Raw genomic sequence first — 26753 nt, 5'->3', positions numbered from 1 at the left:
TAAACTTTTCATGGACCGATGCAGTGCAACACTCGCTGAGCTGCATCAAACAGCTTGAAAAATCAAAGACAACTTTTAGGATAATTCTTACTGGATTTGTTTGAAAAAAGAAAGTCATATACACCTAGAATGACTTCAGGGTGAGTAATTTGGCTTCATTTTCATTTTGGGCTGAACTAACCCTTTAATGTTAATACAAAGTAGTTACCCTTACAGAAAAAACAACAACAACAAAAACTACAACAAAACACATACAAATCATATGTGCAATCACATGCTAAAATAACATTAAATAAAACATGATTTGGGGATATTTTTATGGTTTAAATATGTGAAACCCATATGATCATGTGTTTCACATGGGGTAAACATATTTCATGTGATTGCACATGTGAAATGTATGTGATTTTTCTATAAGTGTAACAATTTTTTATTTATTTAAATATTTACTTATTAAAGATGCAAAAGAAACAATGAATTAATGTTTATGTGAAATATCATACTGTATTATACAAAAATTACATAATGAATACATAATGACAATGTTTGCCATGAAAGCTTATGCTACATAATTATTTGCTGTGTGTATTCATGTGTCAAATGAACCCAAAGATTTGAACAGAAACTCCCTTGGTTTTATTGTTTTGATGAGTCACTTCTTGAATTCAGTTTAATTTGCCATAAGAGAGTTTGTCAGAGGAAACAGCTCAACCATCTGGACTGCTCGGAGACCTTGACCTGAACAAAAGCTCTGTGGCTATATGAGTGTTAGAGAGTAATGCCATATTTGTTTTGAATATTTTGGGCATTTAAAAAAAAAATCTGTTTAGAAGAAGAAGAAAAATCAGACATATGTTTGTTAATTTCAAAAGTTTAATAACTTTAAATAGGATTATTGGACCAATATGTCCCTGTAATTCTGCACTTGTGCACTCGTAAGTGCATGTTAGTGCGTAAATCCAATCCATATGTCACCAAATGGATAAGTATGAGAAAAGTTATTACAGCCAGACAAATGATGTGGAAACCAAAGCTCAGAGTCCCGAAAACGCCCTTTTTAAATTCTGATTACAGCCATCTGAATAAGATCAACTAACTACAGTTATGGGGAAATCAGCGCATTGGTTGCCTTTTCCTGTGAAAAGAGGAAAAACTGAAAACTACTCAACATCTTTATTGCAGAACACATTTGTTTTCTGGAGCAAACAGGAAGATGTTTCCAAAATACAGTGAATGAGGTCAGATCTGTGCTAAACCAAAGGACTGTTCACATATTGCAGCAGAAATCCTAGTTTCCAAGGGTTTTAGTGATCTTCTAATCTATCATCCAATAAATACTTGAAATCAAAACAGGGTGTAAGGTTTATTACTGGAACTGGTCTGAAGAAAAATGTCTAGTGGGATGTTTCAGAAATAATACACTGTGTTTTAGATGACGTAACTCAGACTCAGACGTCTAAATAATAGTTCTAACAGGTCTGAGAACACACTCCTCGAATAATAAAATTATATATATAAATACACACACACACACACACACACACACACACACACACACACACACACACACACACACACACACACACACACACATATATATATATATATATATATATATATATATATATATATAAAACATACGTTTTTGTTTTTACATTAAATAAAGTAGTAAAGTAGTATTGTAAACGTTAAAAAAAAAAAAAAAAAAAAAAAACAACGTTTACGCAGGATCGGATTCAAGCCCGTGACGTCTCCAGATTTAGATGATTGACGGGATTGTGGGCCAATGAAAACCATTCTGACGTTAAGTGGGACGGACCGGACGCAAGCTGCTCTGTGTCCGGTACAGATTATTTTGATCCGTTACCAGGCAGCGGAGCGCCGCATGACGGTAAAACTCTAGAAAGATAAGAGATTGAACAGCTGCTCCTTTAGAGGATTGATGTTGTTTGCGCTGTTAAAATCTAGAAAGCCTTTGTTTATAGTTGTGTTCATTTGTTTTTTTTATGTCCTGCCTCGAAAGACGAACAGTCTGCTGTTATTAAGAGATTTAACGTTACTTTAACAGAATCATCGTGTGTGTTTATAAACCATCATGTCTGCTGTAGACGATACAGTCTGTAAACTTCACTTGTCCAGTTTCATCAAGAAGTTCCTGTGAAGTCCTGACTTCTGATCTGATATGAATTTGGGAAGATATCTCATGTAAATAATTAATTGTGTTCATGGCCACCAAAATGTCATCGCCCAGGTAACCTAACTCAGTCTTTCCGTTTCTACTGTTTCAAGAAACAAACCGTAAGATGTTAAGACTGTTAAATCCTCTCTCCTGTCATCTCCAGTGATGTACGAGAGAAGATCAGGAAGAAGAGGAGAGAGCTGCAGGAGTCTTTAGGAAGAGTCCGAGATGATAAACAGGTGGAAACACTACACATGATCCACTGTAGTAAAGTGTAGGCCTATTGAAAAATGATTGCTATTTGCTCTGTTTATTGTCTATCACCTGTTATTAATGGGCTGCACTTTTGGACAGTACACACATACATTGGTGTATTTCACATGTGAAGTTGCTAGACATGTTTGTTATACAAGACAAACTGCATTGATATAAAGCTAGCGTAAGCTCCTTGACTGACACATGCATGAAGCTGTGTGTGAGGTGTGTGCTGATCTGCTGTAGGCTTTGGTTCCTTCACGCTGGGATCTGTCTAAGGAGAATCAACACACTGCGCTGGAGGTTGGTTCTGTTCTCACCCTTGCCATTTCCTGTAGCGCAATAATATATTTCTGCTAGACTTTCCTTCAATAGAGCTTCTGTCCTAATTCTTAGTTATCTATCTATCTATCCATCCATCCATCCATTTATTCACAAATTGAGATGTTAAGGAGAATGTCTATGCTGATCTTAATATGCTCAGTAACAACATTTCAACTATTCTTTCAGTGCTTTTCTATTGGATTTCAGAACTCTCTTGAACATTCTTTGTCATTCTTCTTGTATCCAAGCATGGAATTTCCTTAAAAACTGCCTCTGACCAGTGAGAAAAATACTGCATGTTATTTTTTATCTAACTGGACTGGCATGATTAACAGCAATTCATTTATTATATATATATATATATATATATATATATATATATATATATATATATATATATATATATATATATATATATATATATATATATATATCATATGTTATATTAGGAGCTTCCAGGTGGAGAAGAGGACCCTGGTGAGACACTCAGACGTTCAGTGATGGCGAAGAGAATGAAAAAGAAGAAGAAGGTCAGGACTGTGATAACTTTACAGATAGACAGTATATCATTACCACTATACAGAGATGATTTTTAATGATCAGTTTCTGCTTTTTGATACAATTATGACATTATTTTAGGACTTATTATAATTTTTATAATTTTTTGGTCTTATAATCATTATCTTGTGATTTATGACATTATTATGATGATGATGATTATTATTATTTATTAAGCAATAATGCAAATAATATTGTCAGTAATCAGTTTTATTCAGTAATTCATCTTTGCTTTAGATTAAGACTAAAAACATATTAATTTTTCATAATTATTTTGCCAATTTTATATATATATAAAACATTTTTAAATAACAAATAAAAGAATGGCTATGAAAGATACCGTAATAATAGTGCAAGTAATACAACATTAAATATGGAAGTTACTTTTGCATCATTTTGTGGTAGACCCAATAAACAACCATTAACGACCTTGCTCGCATTTCACTGCTGGTTATATATTCTCTATATAATCATGTATGTGATGAATACAAATCTTGAATATTGAATCTTGAATCTAAGTAGATAAGTACAAAAGTATGAGTATTTCTACAAAATATCAGTCCATCTAGAGGTTGTTAATGAATCACCTCAGACCTCATGGCAGTGTTCTTCCGTTGCACTTGGGTTTCTTTTGTCTGTAATGTCTGCACATGTTCCAGCTGCTCAAGGAGATGGCAGTAGAGTCTCCTCCAGATGAGGAGGAGGTGACAGCAGTGCAGGAGATGAGAGAGGAGCAGGACAGAGGAGATGATGGAGAAACCCCACCAGCTCGCTCACCGAGAGGTTAGGACATTCTGTCATTTATAGACGTTATCTCAAAGCCTTGGTTTCACTGGGGCTGTGTGTGACTGACATGGAGTACAACACTCTCATCCTCACAATCTCTCTAGACCTTCCTCCTCTTCCTGTGATGAGGCCAGGATCCAGCCAATCAGAGACCAGCATGAGACAGCGCATGACTGAGAAGCTGAGAGCAGCAAAGGTAGAGGTCGTCTGGGGCCAGTGAGAGGAAAATATGTATTTCAGAATAATAAATGGTTCCTAATTCATTCATAATTGTGTCGTCCCTTCAGTCTAAAGCCGCTAGTCTTCTAGAGCAGGAGAGCATCATTGAGCCTGCCAGCCGTCTACAGAGTCTACGAGACAGAGACACCCTCACTAGATTCGACAGAGACGTAAGCCCAGATGAATACTGATCGCAGTAGTACAGTAGGACACACTTCACTGATCAAAAGTGACAGTAAAGACATCTATAATGTTACACATTTCTTTTGAGCTTTCAATTTATCAAGGAATCCTGAAAACCGTATAACGGTTTCCAAAAGAATATATGAAGCAGCACAGTTGTTTACAACATTGATAATAATCAGAAATGTTTCTTGAGCAGCAGATCATTATATTAGAATGATTTCTGAAAAATCATGTGACACTGAAGACTGATGCTTTACAGCTTTACATCACAGGAATAAATTACACACACACACACACATATATATATATATATATATATATATATATATATATATATATATATGGATAGATGGATAGATAGATAGATAGATAGATAGATAGATAGATAGATAGATAGATAGATAGATAGATGGATAGATATAGATAGTCTAGTTTAAAAAAAAAATAGATATATATATATCTTGACTTTTATAAATGTTTGAGCAGTAGTAAACACTGTAAACACAGCTAATTTTGTATGCACATTTTATAATTAAACTAAAACGCGCTACCTGCAGTTTAGAACTGAAAATAGTCTGACCATGTGGTTTCCTCTTTCAGTCAGATCCAGATCTACAGGCCGATGAAGACTCATCCTTTGCTGCCAGGCTGAAGTTTCGTGATGCAGCTAGACACGCAGCAAAACACAAAAGGGTAAGAGTCTGCTGTTTCTCCTGCAGGGGTTAGAAGCACCCTCAAAAAGTAATGAAATGGTTATTTATTATATACCTGCGAACTACACTGGAGATTTGTGCTCTGTATCAATGATATTTTCCACATTAGCTGAAGTATAAATGGACAGAACTGACAGAATCTAGAAGGGTTTGGTTTCTGAGCAGGGTGAGGCTGGTTTGCCGACCGCTGAAGAGGCGTACAACTTCTTCACCTTCAACTTTGACCCGGAGCCTCAACAGCAGCGGCGCCATAAGAAAACACACTCCAGGAGAAGAGAAGGAGAGGAAGGAGAGGGGGAATCAGGGGAGGAAGAAGAAGAAGGAGAAGGGGAGGAAGAGGGTGACCTGGAGAGGGAGCATGAAGGGGAAGAAGAGTCTGAAGCCAGGGTGACTTGAGTTTATATATATATATATATATATATATATATATATATATATATAATTATTTATTTATTTTTGTAACACTTTTCAGTAAGGTTCCACTTTTTAATATTAGTTAACTGCATTTGCTGTGAACTAACACTGAAAAATAATAATAATGTTAATTAGATCATGCTAATCTGAGATTAACTAATATAACATTTTATTCATAAACTTTTATTTCATGGAGTTAAGCTAACATGAACTAAAAATGTCTAGTTGTGTTTCTATCAACTGTATTTTGTAATGATTAATAAAACTAACCACTGTATTGCTCAGTTTTAGTAATAAAATAATGCAATAGTTAAGATGAACTAATCTGAAATTATTGTAAAGTGTCCATATTTTAGTTCTGGTTGTCATTCATTCATTCATTCACTGTTTAGGATGAAGATGCTCCTCTGGTCAGAGATGATGAGGAGGATTGGTTCATCATTGACCAATCAGCACAGGACTTCCTGGAAGTGAGGAGAGCAGAATATATAGGCTACAGCAGACGCCTGCAGAGGGAGCGAGAGACGCTGTTTGTTCCCAGCATGAGGCCAGGTACAGAAACCCAAGCAGCACTTACGCAGTTCTTCACCTGAGCCTTCCTGTAGGTCAGATAATCTGTGATTTACATTGGCCACACAGTTCCTGCCTCCAGTAAGCTGCCCGAGAACGTGCGTCCCCGTTACCTGGAGGAGGAAGGGTTATATGTGGGGGAGAGGCCCCCCGTCTGTATGACCAATCAGAACATTTTGGAAAACCGAATCCTGAAGCAGGCTGAGGTAATTAAAAAACCTGTAAAAAAAAAAAAAAAATAAAAAACGAATTTGTTTACAAATGTTATTGTCTGTAATGTGAGTGTTTGTGATTTCTGCAGGGAAGGAAGTGGTTTGGAGATGATGGGTGTATTATTGCTCTGCCTGACCCAATCAAAGAGTCCTCGTCCAGACCGCCTCTCTTCCACCTGGGGGATGAGCTGGACCCTGCGCTGCAGGCGGTCTACAGAAAGGTCAGAGATTGAACAACATTGTGTGTGTTTATGTGCTGGTTTCTTTAGAAATTATCTTTATCATGAAGGGTTAATAATTCTATACAATATTTTCTACACAATAAGGTCAGTATTTAAATATGAAATTATAAAAGTACTTAAAATATGAAAGCAGGCTAACTCAGTGAGTAATTAAGTTTTTGTCAGATTAAGTTTTGCAAAGTTTGTGGAATTCAGATGAAACCTGACTCACATTAAATGCACCGGTTTTGGAAGACAGTTTTCTGTGATCCCAAGGCACTGGACCTCTAACTCTGGGATTATGTTTCCAAGAAAAAACCCCCAAAAACCCTTTCCTTTTTTTACTTTAATAATTCCAAGGACCCCAGGGTCATGGAAGACCTGGAAATATCTTGTAGGTCAGAAAAACATCATAAAATCTTAGCAAGTTGTGCAAATTTCTATAGTGAATTAGTGAAAAAGATCAGGCATCAGGCTGCCCACCCTTGTTTTTTTTTATGTTGAATGCTAAAATGTTTACTAGCACTTGTTGGTGTCATATCCTCCATACAGTCTGTTTCCAGGCAATAGGAACTGGCAGTAATATTTGTGGAGATGAGAGGTGTGAGAACGGAGATGGGATCCAGATGTGTGATGATGTCACAGGTTCTGCTGTGAGACAGGGCAGTGAGGTCACATGTGCCTGTCATGCCTCACACAACTTAAAATAAATAAGATATGTAATAGACGTTATAATACACACACACACACACGATAGAGCAATAACACACCCATTCAGCCATGTGTGATTTATAAAACTTGGAGGTACTTGTGTGTTATGAATGCTGAATGCCAATAAAAGTGAACATTATGAAAGTGCTCACAGTCATGTGGAACTAATTGACATAAAGTGTTCCGGTAATGCAACCCAATGAGACATTAAAGAGTGAAAATGAGAAACATCAAGCAGACACTAGGAGCACAAGGCTGATGAACAATGAGAGAGTCCTCATGCACAGTACAGGCAGAAGTGTTGAATGTATACGACAAGCTCAATCATTCAACCCTGTTACCTAAAGAAAAAGAAAAATAGTGAAAAAAAGACACGTGATTGCATAACATGCAAACTGAAAGTATAAAAAAAAGCTATTTTTTCTTTGTCAACAATTGATACAAAAATTTTGTTAAACAGTTTAGAAATCAGAATTGTTATAATTGTTATTATAAAATTGCTAAATGCTGCAAACTGTATTTAAGCTTTGTAAATATATGAAAAACAATTGTAGAAAATAGAACTGTAATGAATTAAACCTTGCTAATCATCGGGAAGAAGGAGGCGGGAACCGGCGGACAATCAAATGAAGCTTTAATAACAAAATAAACACGAAACAGCGCATCAGCCCCTCACGGACGACTGGTGCGCTCAAATAAAAACCAAAACACAACTAAAAGCCCAGGCCTGGTCCTCTCTCGTCCTTCACTGTCGTTGCTCCTGTTTTATATCCTTCCATCTCCTACGTGGGACTCGAGACAGGTGGTGGGCCGCAGGTGCCACTGATTTGGCCAATCATTGCCGGCCTCCCTCCTTGTTCCCACGTCCCTCGGCCCCGCCCCACTCGCCACAAGAACATTTTTGACATTATTAAAAAAAGCAACATTTGGGCCAAGACTAGTTCGCCCTTACTGAGTAACAATGTATGCTCAATCTGCAGCCCTGTTACTTATTCTGGATTTATTTATTTAGGTAGTATTTTTTTAAACTATTTTTATTTTATTATTTTTATTACTATTATTGCTAGAAAATCACAAAATCAAACTGTACTTAAATGTCCAGTTTAGCAATTTTATGTGCATTTGTCATTTTTAATTATTAAATTCATAAATTGTTTGTTTTAGTAATTTTAGTACTTCGTTCCTTTTTAAGTATCATACCGGTAAAATTTTAAAATGAATAATTTGATGTAGCGTCAAGCATAATTTCAATTTCCTCTAGCTATACAGTTTAAATATAATGGCACAAGTTCTGCAGATTTGTTGCTACATTAAAGATGGTGCATCCTGGATTGAAACATAGAGTGCAGGTAGATGCAGTGTCTATCGGAGAGCAATAGACGTTCCTATGTTATGGAAGATTGTAGAGATGCAGCTGTTGAATCCTTCAGATGCCCCTCAGTATTCAGTTGATTTTAGTATTGATCAGTACTGATTTCCTATTGAGCATCGAAGAATGTGTTACGTGTCCACGCAGCGGGAATGATGAAGGATACAAACATTCCTCTGATGACCTCAAGCTCAAGCACACTTGGTTTATGCACCACGACAATGATACCAAACACACCAGCAATGAATCTTTCAAAAATACCAAAATTAAGGTTTTGGAGTGGCCAAATCAAAGTCAGGACTTAAATCTGATTGAGATGCTGTGACATGACCTCAAACAGTCCATTCATGCTCGAGAATCCTCAAATGTGGCTCATTTTAAATAATTCTGCAAAGAAGAGTGGGCCAAAATTATTCCACAGCAATGTTAAAGACAAGTTGACATTTATCGCAAACTCTTGATTGCAGTTGTTTCTGCAAAGGGTGGCACAACCAGTTATTATATTTAGGGGACATTTACTTTTTCACCTACAAGCTTCCTTTATTCACTGATCCTTTGTTGAAAGAATACCAAAAGATCTACTTTTGAAGTGTCATATTGTATGCTATTTCTGAAAATGCATAATAACTTGCATAATGACATGGCATTTCCACTGTTGTCTGCTCTATCCCAGGCTCTGAAGTCGAAGCATGTGAACCACTACATAGCTGGAATGGGCGACCCCCAGGCAGACTACCAGCTGGATGTAGATGTATCCGGCCTCATCTTCTCCCATCATCCTCTCTTCAGCCGTGAACACGTGCTGGCAGCCCGTCTCGCCCAGCTGTACGATCAGCACCTGACCAGACAGCACAAGAACCTCACACGACTCCTGACTGATAAGGTAACCCAGAAGTGTGCCAACAAAACCAAGCTTCCTGTTCTTTAGACTCGTTCTGAATTTGTGTGTGTGTGTAGTTGAACAGCTTGAGGAACACGATTCAGAATATGCTGGAGCTACACAGAGGAGAGGCTCTGAGCCAGGTGTCCCAGCAGAGGATAGCGGAGTACAAACAGGAAGTGAGGTAAGAAATTTCTAATTACCTCTACCTGTTACGTTTATGATCATTGTTTCATCCCGTTTTAATTGATTCCTGGTCTCTTCCTGTATCGTCAGACACACCCGTCAGTTGCGTGATGTGGAGCAGGAGAAGGACAGAGCTCTCCTCAAAAGCATCATCAGAGTGTGGAAGGAGCTCAAAGCTCTGAGAGACTTCCAGAGATTCACTAACACGCCCTTCAAACTCTTCATCAGGAGGTACGGCTTCTCTCATACGAGTTTGACTCTGTGTCTGTGCTGTGTTTCATGAGACGAGTGGCTTCTGCAGGGAGAAGGTGGACGGAGAGCAGGACGAGCGGGACTTTGAGACTGACATCATGGCGGAGGTGTCAGAGCTGGAGGCGGAGGCAGAGGAAGACTATCAGAGGAAGATGAATGAATACAGAAGACAACATGAGGAATGGAAATCCTGGAAGAGAAAACAGGTACTACCACACATGGGATGCAACTACTGTTTTTGCAGTCATAAAACCAGATCGAGATGTTCTCAACGTTTTTGATTCCTTCAGAAAGCTTTGAAGAAAAAGCAGAAAAAGAAAAGACAGCAGGAGGAGGAAGAGGAGGATGGGGAAAGTGAGGAAGAGCTGGGCGAGGAGCCAGAGAAGCCGGAACCTCCAGAGAAACCAGACATGGGTGACCAGGAAGAGCAAGTACGGGAAAAGGCAGCCAGGATCCGCAGGAAACCTGGAGAACCGGTTCTGATTCCAGAACTTACCGTCTCTGGCCCCATCACCCCCAATGAACAGTGCCCACGGTGAATGACACACACACACTGACAAATTAATGTTTGATATCCTCTAACTAGACAAAATCATAGTATAAAGCTAAAAAATCTGAGTCTGTCCTTCATAGACTAAACACACTGTCTGCTTTGATTGCCCAATCTGATAGCAGACTGGCTCTGACTTTCAATACATGCAGACTGCAAATAGAGGCAAAATATTGAGTGGTTTATTCCAGCCTTAAGCAACTTTCCTGAATGCCCCAGCCATCACACAGAAGACCCTTACAATAGCATAGCATCTGATAAGCATAAAGAAAACCTTAAAGTCCATCTTTCAATTTAATTGTATAACTTAATTTATACAGAATCTTGTATGAAAATGTTAATTTAAAAAGACATACCTAAGAATACATATGTTTTACAACACCCACGGGCAGAAATTAAGAAAAAAGTGTAGCTATTCTAAGCTACGCTCCAAGAAACCGCCTTTTCCCAGAGAACACGTCATATGGTTCTCCTTCGTGGCTTTTTGGCTGATCGAGCATGGTGAATCACATTGGAGCCACTGATGAGCGAGACAAGGCCTTTGTTCAAATACCCACACTTGCAGTCTTTTCATTTGAACACTTGACTACTTGTATGACGTATTTCCTGTATTTGGCCCAAGTGTTCAAGTGAGAATGAAGACCACTAGTGTGTGTAGAACTTTTCATTACGTGATGGGACACACTTATAGTTTTGTGAAAATGCAAGTGTTTACAAAGCTGAATTTTTATTTTAAATACTTCGCATTTTAAAATTAATTTCTAAATGTCCATTGAGTAGTCCCTATAACAGATGATACAATTTAATTTGTGGTGCTTCTGGTTAAAAGATGGAAAGCAGTTGCAAATTTTGTACAAAATAAATATCACCACTACTAATCTTTGCACCAATGAAACATGATACACTTTTTTTTTTTTTTTGCCAAATTATATGCAAAATCGACTTCTTATTTTAATATTTAACTTCCATTGGAAAGGTTTCATGACCTCTTGTGAGACCTCAGCAAAAATCTTACGATTTATTCCAAAATGTAATGCATGGTAAGATACACTAAGCCTTGAATAGTGCTCAAGTGAGGTATTCAGGTGTGGATTTAGTGTGCTTTAAGTCCACTGCGCTTTGGTGTTTTTAAGACTTGGAACAGTTACATTACGAATCTAAAATTACCATAATCTTAATCACAGTGTCCCGACTACTGCCACCTGCTGTTGTGGAGAGGTATTTCCTCCCACACTAGTTGGCCATTGACTGTTTTTGTGGTGTATTCAAGTGCAACTTTTTGGCTCTTATGCAATCAACTTGAGGCAACACCACAGTCAGCTTTATTTGCTGCTAGCTCTTTGAAGAAGGTGTGGTGGACCTTTAGAAACTTAGGCTCTGGAAACTACATATCAATTGCCTGTAACACCCTGACTCTTGCCTGCGTACAGTAAACATTCAGATTTTCTCCAGAAATGTAAAAATGTAGTTTTTGTTTGCCCTATCTAGTGCCGAGTTTGCCCGTAGAGAGGATGTGGCCAAACGTGCCCTCTTCATTAAGGCCCTGTACAACGATAAAGAAGTTTCCAGAACAGACAGTCGAACCCTCAACATGGATTTCAGAGTTCACTTTGGTCAGATCTTCAACCTCAAGATAGTGAACTGGCCAGAAAGCATCAAACTACAGGTACGGCTTTGTTGGGTTGTGTGTGCGTTCACACAAATGCATTGCTGTTTGTCTGCTTGTGTCTGAAAGGTTCTGGATGTTATCTCACAGGTGTTTGAGAGTGTGGGCTCGTCCACCTCCCAGCTGACTGAGGTGTGTGTGCCGGTTCCAGAATCTTCCGTCCTGACCGGCAGTGCACCGTTTGAGGAGATGGAGTTTAGCAGCAACCAGAGAGTCACTTTCAACCATGAGGGGGTCGGCAGTGGTAAACATCTCTTGTCCTGAACAGATTGTTTTGTGCGTCACAGTCATGAGTCATGAAGGGAATCTTGTTTGTGGTAGGTGCTCCGTTCTCTTTCGAGGCCGACGGCACTAACACACAGACCCTGTTGACGTCAGGGAAGCTCTCCTGCTGTGTGTCATGGGCTGTAGGGGAAGATGACGTCCCCCTCGCTCCCCCATCCAGTCAGCCTGGAGGGGGGATGTACAGGTCAGAGAGCCAAACTGAGATCCAGCCCTTCATTAGCACGTTATTTTCAGTTGTGCTGCATAAGATGCACTGTTTTCTCTCTCTTCAGTGGTCTCAGGCAGATGGATGCTATAGCATGTATTGGAGCATCTGGGCTGAACGACATGAAGAAACTGGGGAAGTGGGCGGCTGAGTCTCGCCTCGACCCCAATGACCCCAACAATGCTTCCATCATGCAACTGCTCTCGGTACATACATCCCCAGATACCTCCATAATAATTATTTCTATCGTTTAATATTGCCTTTACATCATCAATCTACACTGTAGCTCTAGCATATCTAGAAAGGCATCTGCCAATGAGCTTGATGATTCTTCTCAGTGTTTAGTTAAATAAACGAAACGTGCAGTTTAGTCCTTATAAAAAAAAAAAAAGTTTTTGACTGCTCAACACCACCAGTAAGAGTCTAGTGTTCAGGAGCGCTGTGTTAGTTTGTTGATGTCTTATTGTCTCTGTAGGTGGTGAGCGGGGGAGATGTAGCGGTGCCTGAATATTTCCGGCTGGAGCAGCTTCAGGAAGAGTTTAACTTCCTGAGCGATGAGGAGCTGCAGCGTTCCCGCCGCTTCCGTCTCCTGAGGCTGCGGAGTCAGGAGGTGCCCGAGTTCCGTCACTTTAAATGCGTCCCCTCCATGGAGCGGGAAATATCTGAAAAAGTGTTCCAGGTAAGATCACTGAAGAATGGATGAATTGCCAAAGACTACAAAATAAAAAATCGACTGTCCAGACAGAATACTGTATACTGTAAGTAGTTCTTATGTTAATATTCTTATGTCTAATAATCTTGTTTCAGGATTATGAGAAGAGACTAAAGGAGGGCGAGATTATTGATACCAAAGAACACATTGATGCACATCGAGCCCTTGTGGCCAAATATCTGCAGAGAGTGAGTGATGAGTGAAATTTAGCCATGGAATAAGTTCCTTACTTACACCATTGCTCAAAAGTTTGGAATCTATAAGATTTTTAAATGTTTTTGAAAGTACTCTTCTGCTCACCAAGGCTGCATTTATTTGATCAAAATACAGTAATAAACAGTCATTTTGTAAACCATTATTACAATTTCAAATAAGTGTTTTCTATTTTATTATATTGAAAAAATATAATTTATTCCTGTGATGCGCAGCTGTATTTTCAGCATCATTCCTCCAGTCTTCAGTGTCACATGATTCTCCAGAAAATCAATCTGATATGCTGATTTGCTGCTAAAGAAACATTTCTGATTATTAATATCAGTGCTGAAAACAGCTGTGCTGTTTAATGTGTTTGTGGAAATCTTTAGACATGTTTTTGATGAAAGTTCAAAAGAACAGCATTCATAAGATTATTGCCGACTGTCACAAAAGTCTTACGGAACCTAAATATTGTTTTCTTGTCAGTTTTGTTGTCTTTATGTTTTAATAATGTAAGAGCAGTGGACAGTTATGTGTGTTATGTATAAGATAAGCGTGGTATGTAGGGCCCTTCAAATCAAATTCTTTGTTTTTCTCTCTTTCTCAGGTGCGGGAGTCAGTTGTTAATCGTTTCCTCATAGCAAAGCATCATTTCATCCTGTCCGACGTGGTTTCGGAGGACGAGGTCCCCAGCATCGGGTAAACAACTCTATTGTTGATCTAACTGACTACAGCTGACTTTAAATAGAGGCTTTCTGAAGACACTTCTAGATCTCATCTTCAGATCTGGTCTGGTACACATGCTGACTTTTTGTGTGAAGCTAAATCCAGTTCATTACATTTGATGATGGTTCTATTGAAGATTAGCATGTTTGATTGCAGTTTATGCCATCAGCAGTCTTTAATGAAGTCTTTAGACTGCAGAGAACAAGAGGCTTTGTTTAATCTTGAGTCAGTATAAAAGTATGTTTATTTGACAGTTCCTGTCTTTTATTTCTCTCTTTTTGTTTTCTCCTGTACGTTCGTATATTCAGTGGTCCAGGTGCAGGGTATGTTCTGAGGACTTTCTGTTCCGTTTTCAGTCTTCTGTATTCCTTTATTTTTATCGTGCTCCTCCCCTCAGATCTGTGTGTTCATGAGGTGCCATTCTCTGTAGAGTTAGTCAGTGTAAAGTGTGTGTGTTAATGTGGAGATCACACACTCAGAGTGTGTTTGTGTGTTTGATCTGCTGGTGAGTACTGATAGTGAATGTTTAGAGCAATTATGTATGTGTTCACTCACTCACTCACTCTCATGCTATTCCAAACCCATACAACTTTCTTTCCTTTGTGGAAGACTAAAGGAGACGTTTAACGGAATGTCCATGCTGCTCTTGTCCATGCAGTGAAATTATACATTAACCAGGGACTGTCAAACTCCAAATGCAACAAAAATAGTCTAAAAAATGATCAAATAAAATACAAACAGACTGAAAGATTATCTTTTAGCCTTCCTTGGTGATATTCAGAGCAACAGCATGATCGTGATTGTATAGCTTTTATACAGCAGTTCAGTAAACAAGTTAATATTGAGTAAATTGCAGATTAAGCACAATATTGCCAGATACTTGGTTCCACCAACAAAAGATTTCCAAACAAATTTAGAGCAGTCAGTGGTGATTCATTCCTGAATGAATCAGTTTTTCAAACGGATAAGTTAAGTGCATGATTCAATGACTCACTCATATAAAAGTGAGTCTCCTTAATCAATAAATATGTAGATCGTTTATACTTACACACACAGGAAATCTAATCATAAAATAGTAATTTGCATAAAACACAGACAATCTCCATATACAAGTTTCCACAACCTCTCCTTTATAGGCTTTTGTTACTTTAGTACGTAAACTGATAAACCATGATTTTACTCAGACGGTACACACACAATCTTTTGTAATTGACCCAGACCCAGTCACTTCCAGAAAGAATCAGGTTTTGAATGAACTGGTTGAGTGAATGACTCATAAAGAGTCTCCATCGACTGGTTTAATGATGTCACCTACAGAAAGAGTCACTGATGCCTCTCCATCACTAATGTACTAACTGTGACTGTCCATCAGAAACGTGTTCAACATCAATAATAGATATTATGTGTTTTGTGTTCAGGATAGAAATAGAGACTTTAAACCAGTGCGCTGTATGTGAGGCTGATGAAGTCTTGTTTCACTGTCTCTTGTTCACGTTGAACATTAACTCAGATTCCTCACTAATACCGCAGTGTGTTATGGGATATCTCCACTGACTCTCTGCTGACTCTCTTTCAGGGTGTTAGGGTGGAACCTGTTCAAACTGGCCGAGCCCAAACGGCCCCTGAAGCCTCGCAGGAAGGAGAGGAAGAAGGTGACTGCTCAGAACCTCTCAGATGGAGACATCAAGCTCCTGGTCAACATCATCAGAGGATACGACCTGCCCATCCGCAGACCTTACACCAGGTACCTGTTTCTGCACACCCAGAAAAGCTGACCAATAAGAAGACACGAAACAATCACTCATCCTTTGTTGTATTTTCAGCAAACCCCCTGTGTCGACTAAGCCTGGGCGATCATTCACCGAGCCGTTTTCAGCTCCTGTGTCGTCCCAGACGCTCCAGCAGGGCAGTGAGTGGCCCTTCGGACAGGTCACAGCACACACCTGCACCTTTACCTGAATATTATTTGACTCTAACTGTATGTATTGATGTACCGTGTGTGTACTGTAGCCCTTGATCAGGCCGTTTGTGGAGGTGTCCTTCCAGCGTTCAGTGCTGCAGACGTCTACTGCTGAGGGGCCAAACCCCTGCTGGAACGAGGAGATTGTTCTGCCATTCAGGTCAGACTAAAACCTACAGCGTAACTTCATAACTCTACATGTCACTACAGCTGTATTCCTGAATCAGCCCAAAGTCCACTCCAAACTGAAACACAACCTCATAAGTGACTCATATGAAATGCTCCTAGTGAGTAACACTAATGACACTCTTCTCCATCTTAGTCCTCATGTAAATATGGGTGGGCCTTTTGTAAATTGTATGGGTCTTGTTTCCGGTCGCATTCACTTCCAGCTATTTTTACTGTAGCTGTACAAAATGTTTTATTTATTTGTATTTTTATTTTATTTTTTGCTGCTTGATAATGCAAATTGGTGTCTTACTATATTATTTTAACGTATAATCTTAATTATGAACAGGTTTATTGTTTACTGCACGTTGTTAGTCTCACCCATAGGCTTACTTCCACATTTAGGAATAAGGTGGATAAACAAGAAAAAAAAGGTACATAGGTAAAATGGGGGTATTTATTTATTATTATTTTTATTCATTATTCAATATCCAGTACTGAATAATGCATCAATATTTTAAAAGTAAAAATGTATATTATTGAATACTTTCATAATTCCAGTTTTTCATTCTTAATATTCTCCGGTATTGAATATGAATACATAATTTTTTATATACATCAATAATATATATTATTTATTTTGACAAAATATCATTTTCATTTTTTTCCCCTTATGTTCTCAGTTGTTGAAGCTAAAAAAACAAATAATAATAATAATTTGCATTAATGCTATTTATTATTGATCTTGATACATTAGCATTTCTTTTTACATTTTTCTTGATAATTTATAGTATTGAATAAGAATATTTATTATATGTATTTACATCAGTTATATATATATATTTTTTATAAAATATTTAAAAAAAATTTCTTGATGTCCTGCAATGTTGAGTGAAGCATGAGAAGCATTTACATAATAGTATGTATTTATTGCTGTTGAAAAGTTGCAGTTTCGTTTCTTCTAATTTATTTACCTATTTATTTATTTATTTTCATTGAGCTTGGTGTAATCTGTGATGTGATACTACATTACAATTAGGCCAAAAAATTAGACGTCTTAAAAGACAGCATAATGTTCCTATCTAAGTTTTAGAACAGTGGTGATGCCTGGCAGTGCTGTCTTGGTAGGCACCTCACTAGGAAATGTGACCCGTTTCACACTGAGCTTCAGTATTTGCATGATGTGAATCAACAGTGCTCCAAACGGAGACTACAGCTCCACCAGTCTGCAGTCGGTCAGAGACGAGGTCTTCATCAACATCTTCGATGAGGTCCTCTATGATGTGGTGGAGGTGAGAAGCATTCTGATGCGCTTAGGATCATTCCCAGAGTCATTTTCAGCTTCCCGATGTGATGTTGAGCTGTCTGTCTGAACTCTGTCAGGATGAGCGGGAGCGAGGGAACACTATTCACACCCGTATAGAGCGCCACTGGCTCGGCTCCATCAAGATCCCCTTCAGCACCATCTACCTGCAGTCTCGGGCAAGACACCAAACACCAGCACCTCACACAGTTTCTGCTTCTCTACAAGTGTTCTTGGATAATAGCATTATGCTCTTAAATAATCCTGCTCCCCTCTGATTGGTTGACAGAATATATCTCTTTTAAATTCGATTGGCTGATGTGTTTTTTCTCGTTTATTTATTTTGTAATCAGTAAAGCTAAAGATATTCAGGTTTGATTGATTGTGATCGGTATCTATTATTATGTTTAGATTGATGGGACGTTTAAGGTGTCCACTCCTCCAGTGCTGCTGGGATACAGTAAGGAGCGCAGTTTGGGCAGTGAAGGTGGATATGACACCATCCGCAGCCTGAGTGAAGGAACCTTCCTCAGCCTCTTCATTACTATTGAACCCCAGCTGGTTCCTGGAGACACCATCAGAGAAAAGGTACAGCAGAAAAATATGCTTCATTATAGCAAGTGTTATGTGATGACAAAGAAAAATATATACATATTTTTTTATAGTGCTGTGAAATTATTTATTGCAGCCAAAATAAAAGTTTTTGTTTACATAGTGTACTGTATGTTTGTACTGTGTTGTGTACTATGTGTTATGTGTATATATAAACACACACATGCACACACATATATTTAAGAAAATATTTATATTTAAATGCATTTGTATATAATATAAATTATATTTTCAAAATATATGCTTTATGTGTGTGTATTTATATATACATAATAAATATACACAGTGCACACACATATATATTACGTAAACAGAAAGCTTTTATTTTGGATGCGATTGATCGCTTGACAGCACAGATTGTTTATGTTCCTAAAAATAAGAATCGTATTTTTTTTGTTCAATATTGCTTTTTCCTCTCTGTCTCTCTTTTTGACTGCTTTTATAAGATGAAGGAAGTAAAGGTAACATGTTTGGAGTCTGAATCATGTTTATTTTCAGTGGAAGTCTATGGGGAAAAGCGTTGAAATACATAACTGCTTTCGAAGTATCACCAAAAAGCTTAAACCTTTATGTTAACATACAACTGATTAGTAACCTATACTGAAGCCAGTAAACTGGGAGGTATTCACATGATCTGCAGAAAGGATGCAAGAAAGGGACCGTTTACATGGAGAAAAGTCTGCTGATCGTTACCTCTACAAGGATAATAAATAAAAAAAACTTCACAGCTTGAATATGAAACGTTTGATGTGGAATAATGACTAAAAGCGCTTTAACAAATACACAAGATGCAGATTTCTGTTGTCTTGCCCCACAGACTTCAGCTGTAAGTGATTGTATTAATGTAAAGATGACTGTTGTTTGTTTTCACGAATGGAGAAAAGAGTCTAAATGTTTTTCTGTAGTAATCGACAGCATCTGTGAGCATCGTACAGCTTAACTTGTATTACATGTAGCTTAACCCGAGACATTCCTGTAAGTGTTGTCTGTTTAGTGGAGTTTTGTTTAGATCAGGTTTAATATCTCTCGATGTCCAATTTACTGTTTTTACATTTCCATTCAAAGGTTTGGGGTCAGTAATTTAATTATTATTTATTTTGGTTTATTTTTTTAAGAAAGAAAGAGAGAAAGACAGAAGTACTTTTAAGGGTTTCCCATACAATGACTTATTTGTGGTGGCCTGTCACATTATCAACACTGACCGCCACAAAAAGATTTTCCAAAATGCTTTGACTTCGTTTAATAAACATGAGCACTGCATGTATCGAAATCAAAACAGGGCAAGGGTGTTTTTATATGAATGTATCTTTTTGGAAGCGAACCAGTTGTCTTCAGAAAAGTTTTGATGCAATTTTCAGTTAATCTGTCCTATAGTGCCTGATAAAGTAGTGTTCATGATTACAGCAGTTACCGGGGAAGCTGCTGTTTCTGCCGCTCTTAAAGCGCCTCCTGCTGGCAGAGAATTAATTAGCACTTTCAGATAAGCCCTTGTGCTGTTTTATATTTACATTATATATATATATTTCCACCAGGGGAAGTGCTGCCACAGATAGAGTGTAAGTCTGTGGGAAACGCTGCTTATATTTTGCAAGGGGGCATTAAATTGATCACAGTCACAGTAAAGATATGTAAAAAAAAGTTACAAAAATAATTATATTTCAAATACATGCTGTTCTTTTAAACTTTCTTATTATTAAACCGTCTTGGGGGCGGGGGGAGTATCCCCATTTCCATAAATTTTTATAATGTTTGTTTGTTGTTTGTTGTTTGTTTGTTGAGCAGCAAATCAGCATATTAGTATGATTTCTGGAGGATCATGTTACAGTGAAGAATAGAGTAAAGATGCTGGAAATTCAGATTTGATTACAGAAATATTATATTTTATAATATATTCACAAAGAAAACATTTAACCTACATAAAAAAATATTTCTTTCAAATAAATAATAATAAAATCTCGGTTCAGAGATTCAGTGAACAGCTCAGTTTAGTAATATACAGTAAGGGAAACTTGAGAGTGAAATCACGGTTTCATGACCTCTGACCTCTCCTCTCAGTTCGACTCTCAGGAAGGTGAGCGTTTGTTGATGGCAAGTGAAGTGTTTGAGAAGGAGGCAGGTGGGCGTTTCCCCGAGCGGCCCTGTCTCACCACCGTCATCGACATCAACGGGAAAACTGTCTTCGTTACACGCTTCATCCGGCCTCTGAACCCCCCGCAGGAGCTGCTGGACGCGTTCCCAAACGGCCCTCAGGAGACCACGGTCTGTCCACACACTGTTGGACACCAGCTCATCTGTGTGTGTGTGTGTGTGTGTTGTCTTCTGCTCATCCTCTCCTTCGCTCTCTCCTCAGGAGTTGGTTGCACGATACGTGTCGCTCGTTCCTTCTCTTCCAGACAGCGTGTCTTTCGCTGGGGTTTGTGACTTGTGGAGCACATGTGATGTAAGTAAACATGGACGTCTCTCTTGTTTGTTTCTGTTCTGTGCGATTGTGTCATACACTCTTTTGTGTCTGGTTTATGCTCTTTTAGCAATTCTTAGCATTGCTAGCTGGAGATGAGGAGGAGCATGCTGTCTTACTCTGTAACTACTTCCTGTCGATGGGGAAAAGGGCGTGGCTTATCATAGGCATCGCTATTCCTGAGGTGATTGACAAGCCTCTTAGCCAATCACACATCAGTAAAACTGAGGGCGACAAACCACAAATCTTTGTTTTTGAGATCATGGAAACACATCAGTGGAACTCGGTGATGGACATGGAGGTGAAAACACTGTATTTTGCTGTTGTTGTTTTTTCATTGTCTTAGGGCCCTACAGCGTATGTTTTGACGTATGAGCAGAACCGCTATCTGATCTGGAATCCCAGCACCGGGCAGCACTACGGACAATATGACTCTTTCTGCCCCCTACAGACCATCGGCTGCCTGATCAGCTCAGACAACGTTAGTAAACACCACCAAAACAATCACAACTATCAGAACTGACTTCATATCTGTGCAAATATACATTTTACAGTCAATTTGCAAGTCAAAAGTTTAGAATATGTAAATGTTTTGAACATTAAACATTGTGCCAAATGTATTAGATCAGAACTACAGTAATATTGTCAAATATTGCTACAATTTTAAATAAGTGTTTTCGATGTGAATATATTGTAGAATGTAATTTATTCCTGTGATGTGCAGCATCATGTGCAGCATCTACATTGTAGAATGTAATTTATTCCTGTGATGTGCAGCTGTATTTTTAGCATCATTCCTCCAGTCTTCAGTGTCACATGATCTTCAGAAATCATAATAATACGCTGATTTGCTGCTCAAGCAACATTTATGTTATTATCAGTGTTGAAAACTGCTGTTCTGCTTCATATCTTTGTGGAAACTGATAAACCGCCAATTTTTTAAACATTAAAAAAGAGAAATACTTGCAATAAAGACTTGTGTAATGCTACAGAAGATTTCTGATTTAAGTAAATGCTTTTGTTTTGATCTTTCCATTTATCAAGTAAATTCATATTCTATTTTACACAAAAATATATATTCACATCACTCTTTTAACTGTATTTTTGATCAAATAAATGTAGCCTGGTTAAGCATAAGAGACTTTTTCAGATATATTGAAAAAATACATAATTTTTCCAAACCACTCATTTGTTTGTGCACAAAAAAAGCAACTTCTGGCAAAGCTTGGCATTTATTTTATGTGATATGATAAAACATATATATTGTATGGTAATTTTATTGATATGTCTGTCCGTGTGTCTTAGGTGTGGTTTAATATCCAGCCATACGCTGCACCTGTGAGAATGAGTTTCGACGTCTCTAAGCCAAATCTCTGGAAAGCGTTTTTCTCGCGATCGTTCCCTGATCCCGGCCTCTCTAGTGTGCAGGTGAGGACGGCTCCACCAATCACAGGCCTCGATTTACATTACATTTACATTTATGCATTTATTAGACACTTTTATCCAAAGCGACTTACAGTGCATTCAGGCTTTACATTTTTTTTATCAGTATGTGTGTTCTGTGGGAACCGTACCCACAACCTTTCGCGCTGCTAACGCAATGCTCTACTACTGAGCCACAGGAACACTTTAACTAGAGCAGTTTCTTGCCATTTTGGGCCAAATTGCTGATTTTGAGTCATGTTTTTCAGCCGGAGGGCCTGGTGTACAGACACACAGACAGAGCTGCTGCTGTTGAGCTACAAGACAGGTCAGTTTGAATCAAACACACACCAGTCATTAAGGTACACATCCTTTTTGTAATATATATTATGCAAGTAAAGAATGTGACGATGTTTACAAGTGCCAAATACAAAATCACTTGGACAAACGAACATATATACTGTTAGCTAGCATTTCCTGTATATGTGTTCTTGTAAGTGTTAGTATGTCTGTGTGTTCATGTGCACGTGTCATTGTATCTAGGTGTGTCAAATCATTGAGTATCTAACAGATTCATAACAATAAGGTACACATGCTTCTGTGCTGTAGAATAGAGAAGGTGTTGAGGGAGAAGATCATGGAATGGCGTCCGCGTCACCCCACACGCTGGAACCGCTACTGCATCTCTACGTTACGTCAGTTCCTGCCAAAATTAGAGCTGAGCGGAGGGCGAGAGGTGGCTGAGGAACATCGCCTCGAGCTGCAAAGCCTTCTGGGAGAATACAGGGTAAGTCTTCTGTTAGAAATCACACTTCACACAGGCTAACAGCCTTACATAAAGCACAAATGTCAGCTATTATAGCTGTGTATAGGTCAGCGTGAGGACCAGATATACTCAGAGAGATGGTAAAGGATGATTCAGCCAGTTTTCAAGAGTCTTTGTGTTGTTGCAATGTCAGTAGAATATGTAAATGAACAATGTGTGCTCTTTTTCCATGTTACCTGCACCCAGATCTACCAGTTTAGATGTTAAAACTACAGATCATACTTCCAGCTGGAAGTCGGATTGAGCCCAGTGCAGTATAGTTTTCCAGAGGAAAATTCTCTTGTAATGTAGCACAGATTTTTTAAAAGCCTTTTTACTGCATAGGTGGCCAGGTTTTATTGCATCACAGTAAATGGTCCCTTTAATGTTGTCTTCTTACTGATCTGTTTCAGATATCTGGGTTTCCCCTGCACCTTGCTTTCTCAGAGATTCGGCCAATCATTGAAGCCGTTCACAGCACAGGGGTTCATAAGGTCGAAGCCCCAAATGCAGAGTTTGCCCTGGCGGTCTACGTGCACCCGTACCCCGGTAACGTGCTCTCCGTTTGGGTCTACATCGCCTCCCTGGTCAGTGCACGCTAGATCTCAGCACAACACCATCAGCAGCAGTGAAAAGACTTCTTAATATGCTTCATATGAAATGAAAATTTCATATTTTATATAGATTTTTGATTTTGTAGAGCTCCTGTGCCTGTCAGTGTGTTTTAACACTACCTCTATTACTAGTAGTTGTCTTATAATTTTTAAAGAAACTCAAGTCTCTAGAATGTTATTTATTTAAGTGTGAATTTACAGCTTTTATACTTTTACTCTGTATATTTTTGTTGTACTGAATACAGATGTTTGAAATATTTTTAAAACATTTGAATTACACAACTGCTAAGTTCAACATCATTTTTGTGTACCAGTCTTTTAGATTGAATCTCACAAAACACACCAAAATTTGTGTTTGTGTTCATAATGGTTTTAGAATATGTGTATATACTGTATATATATATATATATATATATATATATATATATATATTAGGGGTGTAACGATACGCGTATTCGTATTGAACCGCATTATGGACCGAACGGTTCATTGGACTAATTAATTATATTTGGAAAATAAAAAAAATTGTGAAATATAATGATATGCGTTCAACAAGGTAGCCCAATAACCCAAACGACGTAACAGGCAACGCCCCTGACACCCCCGAAGAAGAAAAAAACACCAACTTATATGTTTATGTTAGGCTACTCAGTCAGGCGCTCGCTCACGCAGTACGCGCTGAAGGCTCGTTGCAAAATGGCCAATGCGTTTAACAGACCAGAAATAGAAGATCCTCCAATAACCAACAGGTCTGGTGTTTGGGTGCACTTTGGATTCCCTGTAAGCTATAATGGTGATGGCAAGAGAGTGGTGGATAAAAAAACAACGATATGTCGCATGTAGGGTACAAAAAAAAAAAAAGACCAGCGGGAATACTTGAAACATGTCAACTCATTTACGCCGACATCACCTTAGTGTGTCAGTATCTGGGAAAAGACGGAAAAAAGGAGAAACGTACATGCAACAAACTATCCCCGCAGCATTTAGACAGACATTTCCAACGGATTCAAACAGGGAAAAAGACGTCACCACGGCGATTGGCTGGCAACATTTACGTTATAGCCGCGGATATGAGACCTTACTATTTACACTTCATTCTATCATCACCATTATAGCTTACAGGGAATCCAAAGTGCACCCAAACACCAGACCTGTTGGTTATTGGAGGATCTTCTATTTCTGGTCTGTTAAACGCATTAGCCATTTTGCAACGAGCCTTCAGCACGTACTGAGTGAGCGAGCGCCTTACTCTGTCGTGGAAAACGTAGGTTTTAAGAACATGCTTAATGTAATTGAGCCCCGTTACAATATTCCTTCACGAGCTCATTTCAGACAGACCGTAATTCCTGCTTTGTTCCAAAAAACATAAGCCCTATAGAGAACCAATTGAGTAAAAACACACTCAATATAAAGAGTTATAGAGTTCCATATAAAAAGTTACATCTTTGTATTTGTTCATAACTAATATAACATTTTCATTTTTTTTTATAAGGAGCTGTTTTTGTTTTATACAGTATGCTGCTAAGAAAACACCATAGAAGATGGGTAAAGAATAGCTCCATCATTGTTCAATGTAAAAAAAAAAAAATACTTTGTTAGTTTTAATAAATAAAACATTTTTTAAAAATCAAGGAAATTTATCTGCCAACTTTTTCTTTTTGCTCTATCTAAAACGTACCGAACCGAACCGTGCCACCAGTGTATCGTATCGAACCGAACCGTGACACCAGTGTATTGTATCGTATCGAACCGAACCGTGAATTTTGTGAACCGTTACACCCCTAATATATATATATATATATATATATATATATATATATACACACACACACACACACACACACACGCCGTATTATTCATTTATGCTTATTTTTCCCCTGTAACAAAAGTCAAAGTTACTGTATAATGAGATCTTGAAGGAAAGTTTAGAATACTTAATTTTTATGTTTTTGTTAAAAGTTTCTTGTGCTCACCTAGGCTGCATTTATTTGATATAAAATACATTAAAACCAATAATATTGTTTAATAATAATTACCATTTAAAATGGTTGTTTTATGTGGTGATATATTGTAAAGTGTAATTTATTTCTGTGATGCGCAGCTGTATTTTCAGCATCATTCCTCCAGTCTTCATTGTCACATGATCTTCAGAAATCATAATAATATGATGATTTACTGCTCAAGAAACATTTCTGATTATTATCAGTGTTGAAAACAGCTGTGCTGCTTCACATTTTTAAGGGAACAGATTTTTTTTTTTCAGGATTCTTTGATGAGTAGAGAATTCACGAGAACAGCATTTCTTTAAAAAATCTTTTTCAACATTATTGAAGTATCTACTGATAGGTTTTGATCAATGTAATGCATCTTCCCTGAATAAAACTATCAAGTTCAGGAGCATCATTGTTAAAACTGCTCAACAATACATCCAGATGCATTACAGGGATGAGAGACTGAGTGGAATGTTTTAATTTTACATTTTAATTATTTTGATACAGAGGTTAAAAAATCACCTTAATATTGGCATTATTTCGAGCACAATCATGAATTGAACCTGTTGATTATCGAAGCACAGTTACATGTTGAAAAGTGAAAACAATACTCAATATAAGCGCTGCAGAATAATGCTTGTGTTCTCTGCTTTCTGTCGAGAGACTTCAGCATAGCAGAGCTGTCTTCACTCTGTGACTGATGTATTTGTCCGGCTCTGATCTGTCCGATCTGTCAGCAGTTCTAGGCTCAGTTGGGTTTGAGTCTTGTGTTCTTGCAGGTGTTGTGGTTTAGTGTGAGTATGACAGCTGTCCCCTCACTCTGGTCATGAAGGGTAATCAAACTGTGTGAACTTCATCAGGGCACTTCTAGATACTAGGTGTTAGCCACTTCTTGTTCCTATTCTTCAGGGGTTCATTATATATTTTATTCTGCAAAATACTATGATGGATTCATAAAACCATCATTGCTGAAATATGACTCGCAAATGATTGTGATCAGACTAAATCATCTGAAGCGTCCTGCAGAGCTGTAGGTGCTACGCACA

The 26753-nt window shown here is 38.1% G+C and overlaps 1 protein-coding gene across 2 annotated transcripts; it reads left to right on the top strand.

Annotated features, from left to right (window-relative positions):
- The first annotated feature begins 1858 nt into the window (after positions 1–1858).
- cc2d2a (coiled-coil and C2 domain containing 2A) lies at positions 1859–23998 on the top strand. Of its 2 annotated transcripts, XM_059527219.1 has the most exons (38): positions 1859–2251; positions 2343–2418; positions 2681–2737; positions 3208–3288; positions 3976–4099; positions 4207–4298; positions 4390–4491; positions 5108–5200; positions 5386–5607; positions 6027–6186; positions 6274–6410; positions 6506–6637; positions 9391–9600; positions 9675–9781; positions 9874–10014; positions 10085–10241; positions 10326–10570; positions 12074–12251; positions 12342–12495; positions 12573–12720; positions 12809–12947; positions 13217–13420; positions 13549–13641; positions 14256–14347; positions 15951–16118; positions 16198–16303; positions 16385–16494; positions 17698–17794; positions 17886–17984; positions 18217–18393; positions 20473–20676; positions 20768–20857; positions 20946–21059; positions 21222–21356; positions 22181–22303; positions 22567–22625; positions 22907–23084; positions 23516–23998. In XM_059527219.1, the coding sequence occupies exons 1-38, from the start codon at positions 2226–2228 to the stop codon at positions 23702–23704; spliced, it is 5019 nt and encodes a 1672-aa protein (XP_059383202.1). In that variant the 5' UTR covers positions 1859–2225; the 3' UTR covers positions 23705–23998. The 2 variants fall into 2 exon arrangements, with proteins under 2 accessions (XP_059383202.1, XP_059383203.1); XM_059527220.1 differs by lacking the exon at positions 2681–2737.
- The last annotated feature ends 2755 nt before the right edge of the window (positions 23999–26753 follow it).

Source organism: Carassius carassius, chromosome 37 (assembly GCF_963082965.1).
Source record: "Carassius carassius chromosome 37, fCarCar2.1, whole genome shotgun sequence".
NCBI classification, from domain to species: domain Eukaryota; kingdom Metazoa; phylum Chordata; class Actinopteri; order Cypriniformes; family Cyprinidae; genus Carassius; species Carassius carassius.
This window is presented reverse-complemented; position numbering and strand designations above follow the sequence as displayed.

Bases quoted from the DNA above. Each gene is read 5' to 3' on its own strand.
- cc2d2a (XM_059527219.1), top strand. From the start codon at position 2,226: ATGGCCACCAAAATGTCATCGCCCAG. The intron at 2,738-3,207 runs GTTGGTTCTGTT...ATGTTATATTAG, and splicing joins ATCAACACACTGCGCTGGAG to GAGCTTCCAGGTGGAGAAGA. The intron at 4,299-4,389 runs GTAGAGGTCGTC...TCGTCCCTTCAG, and splicing joins AGAAGCTGAGAGCAGCAAAG to TCTAAAGCCGCTAGTCTTCT.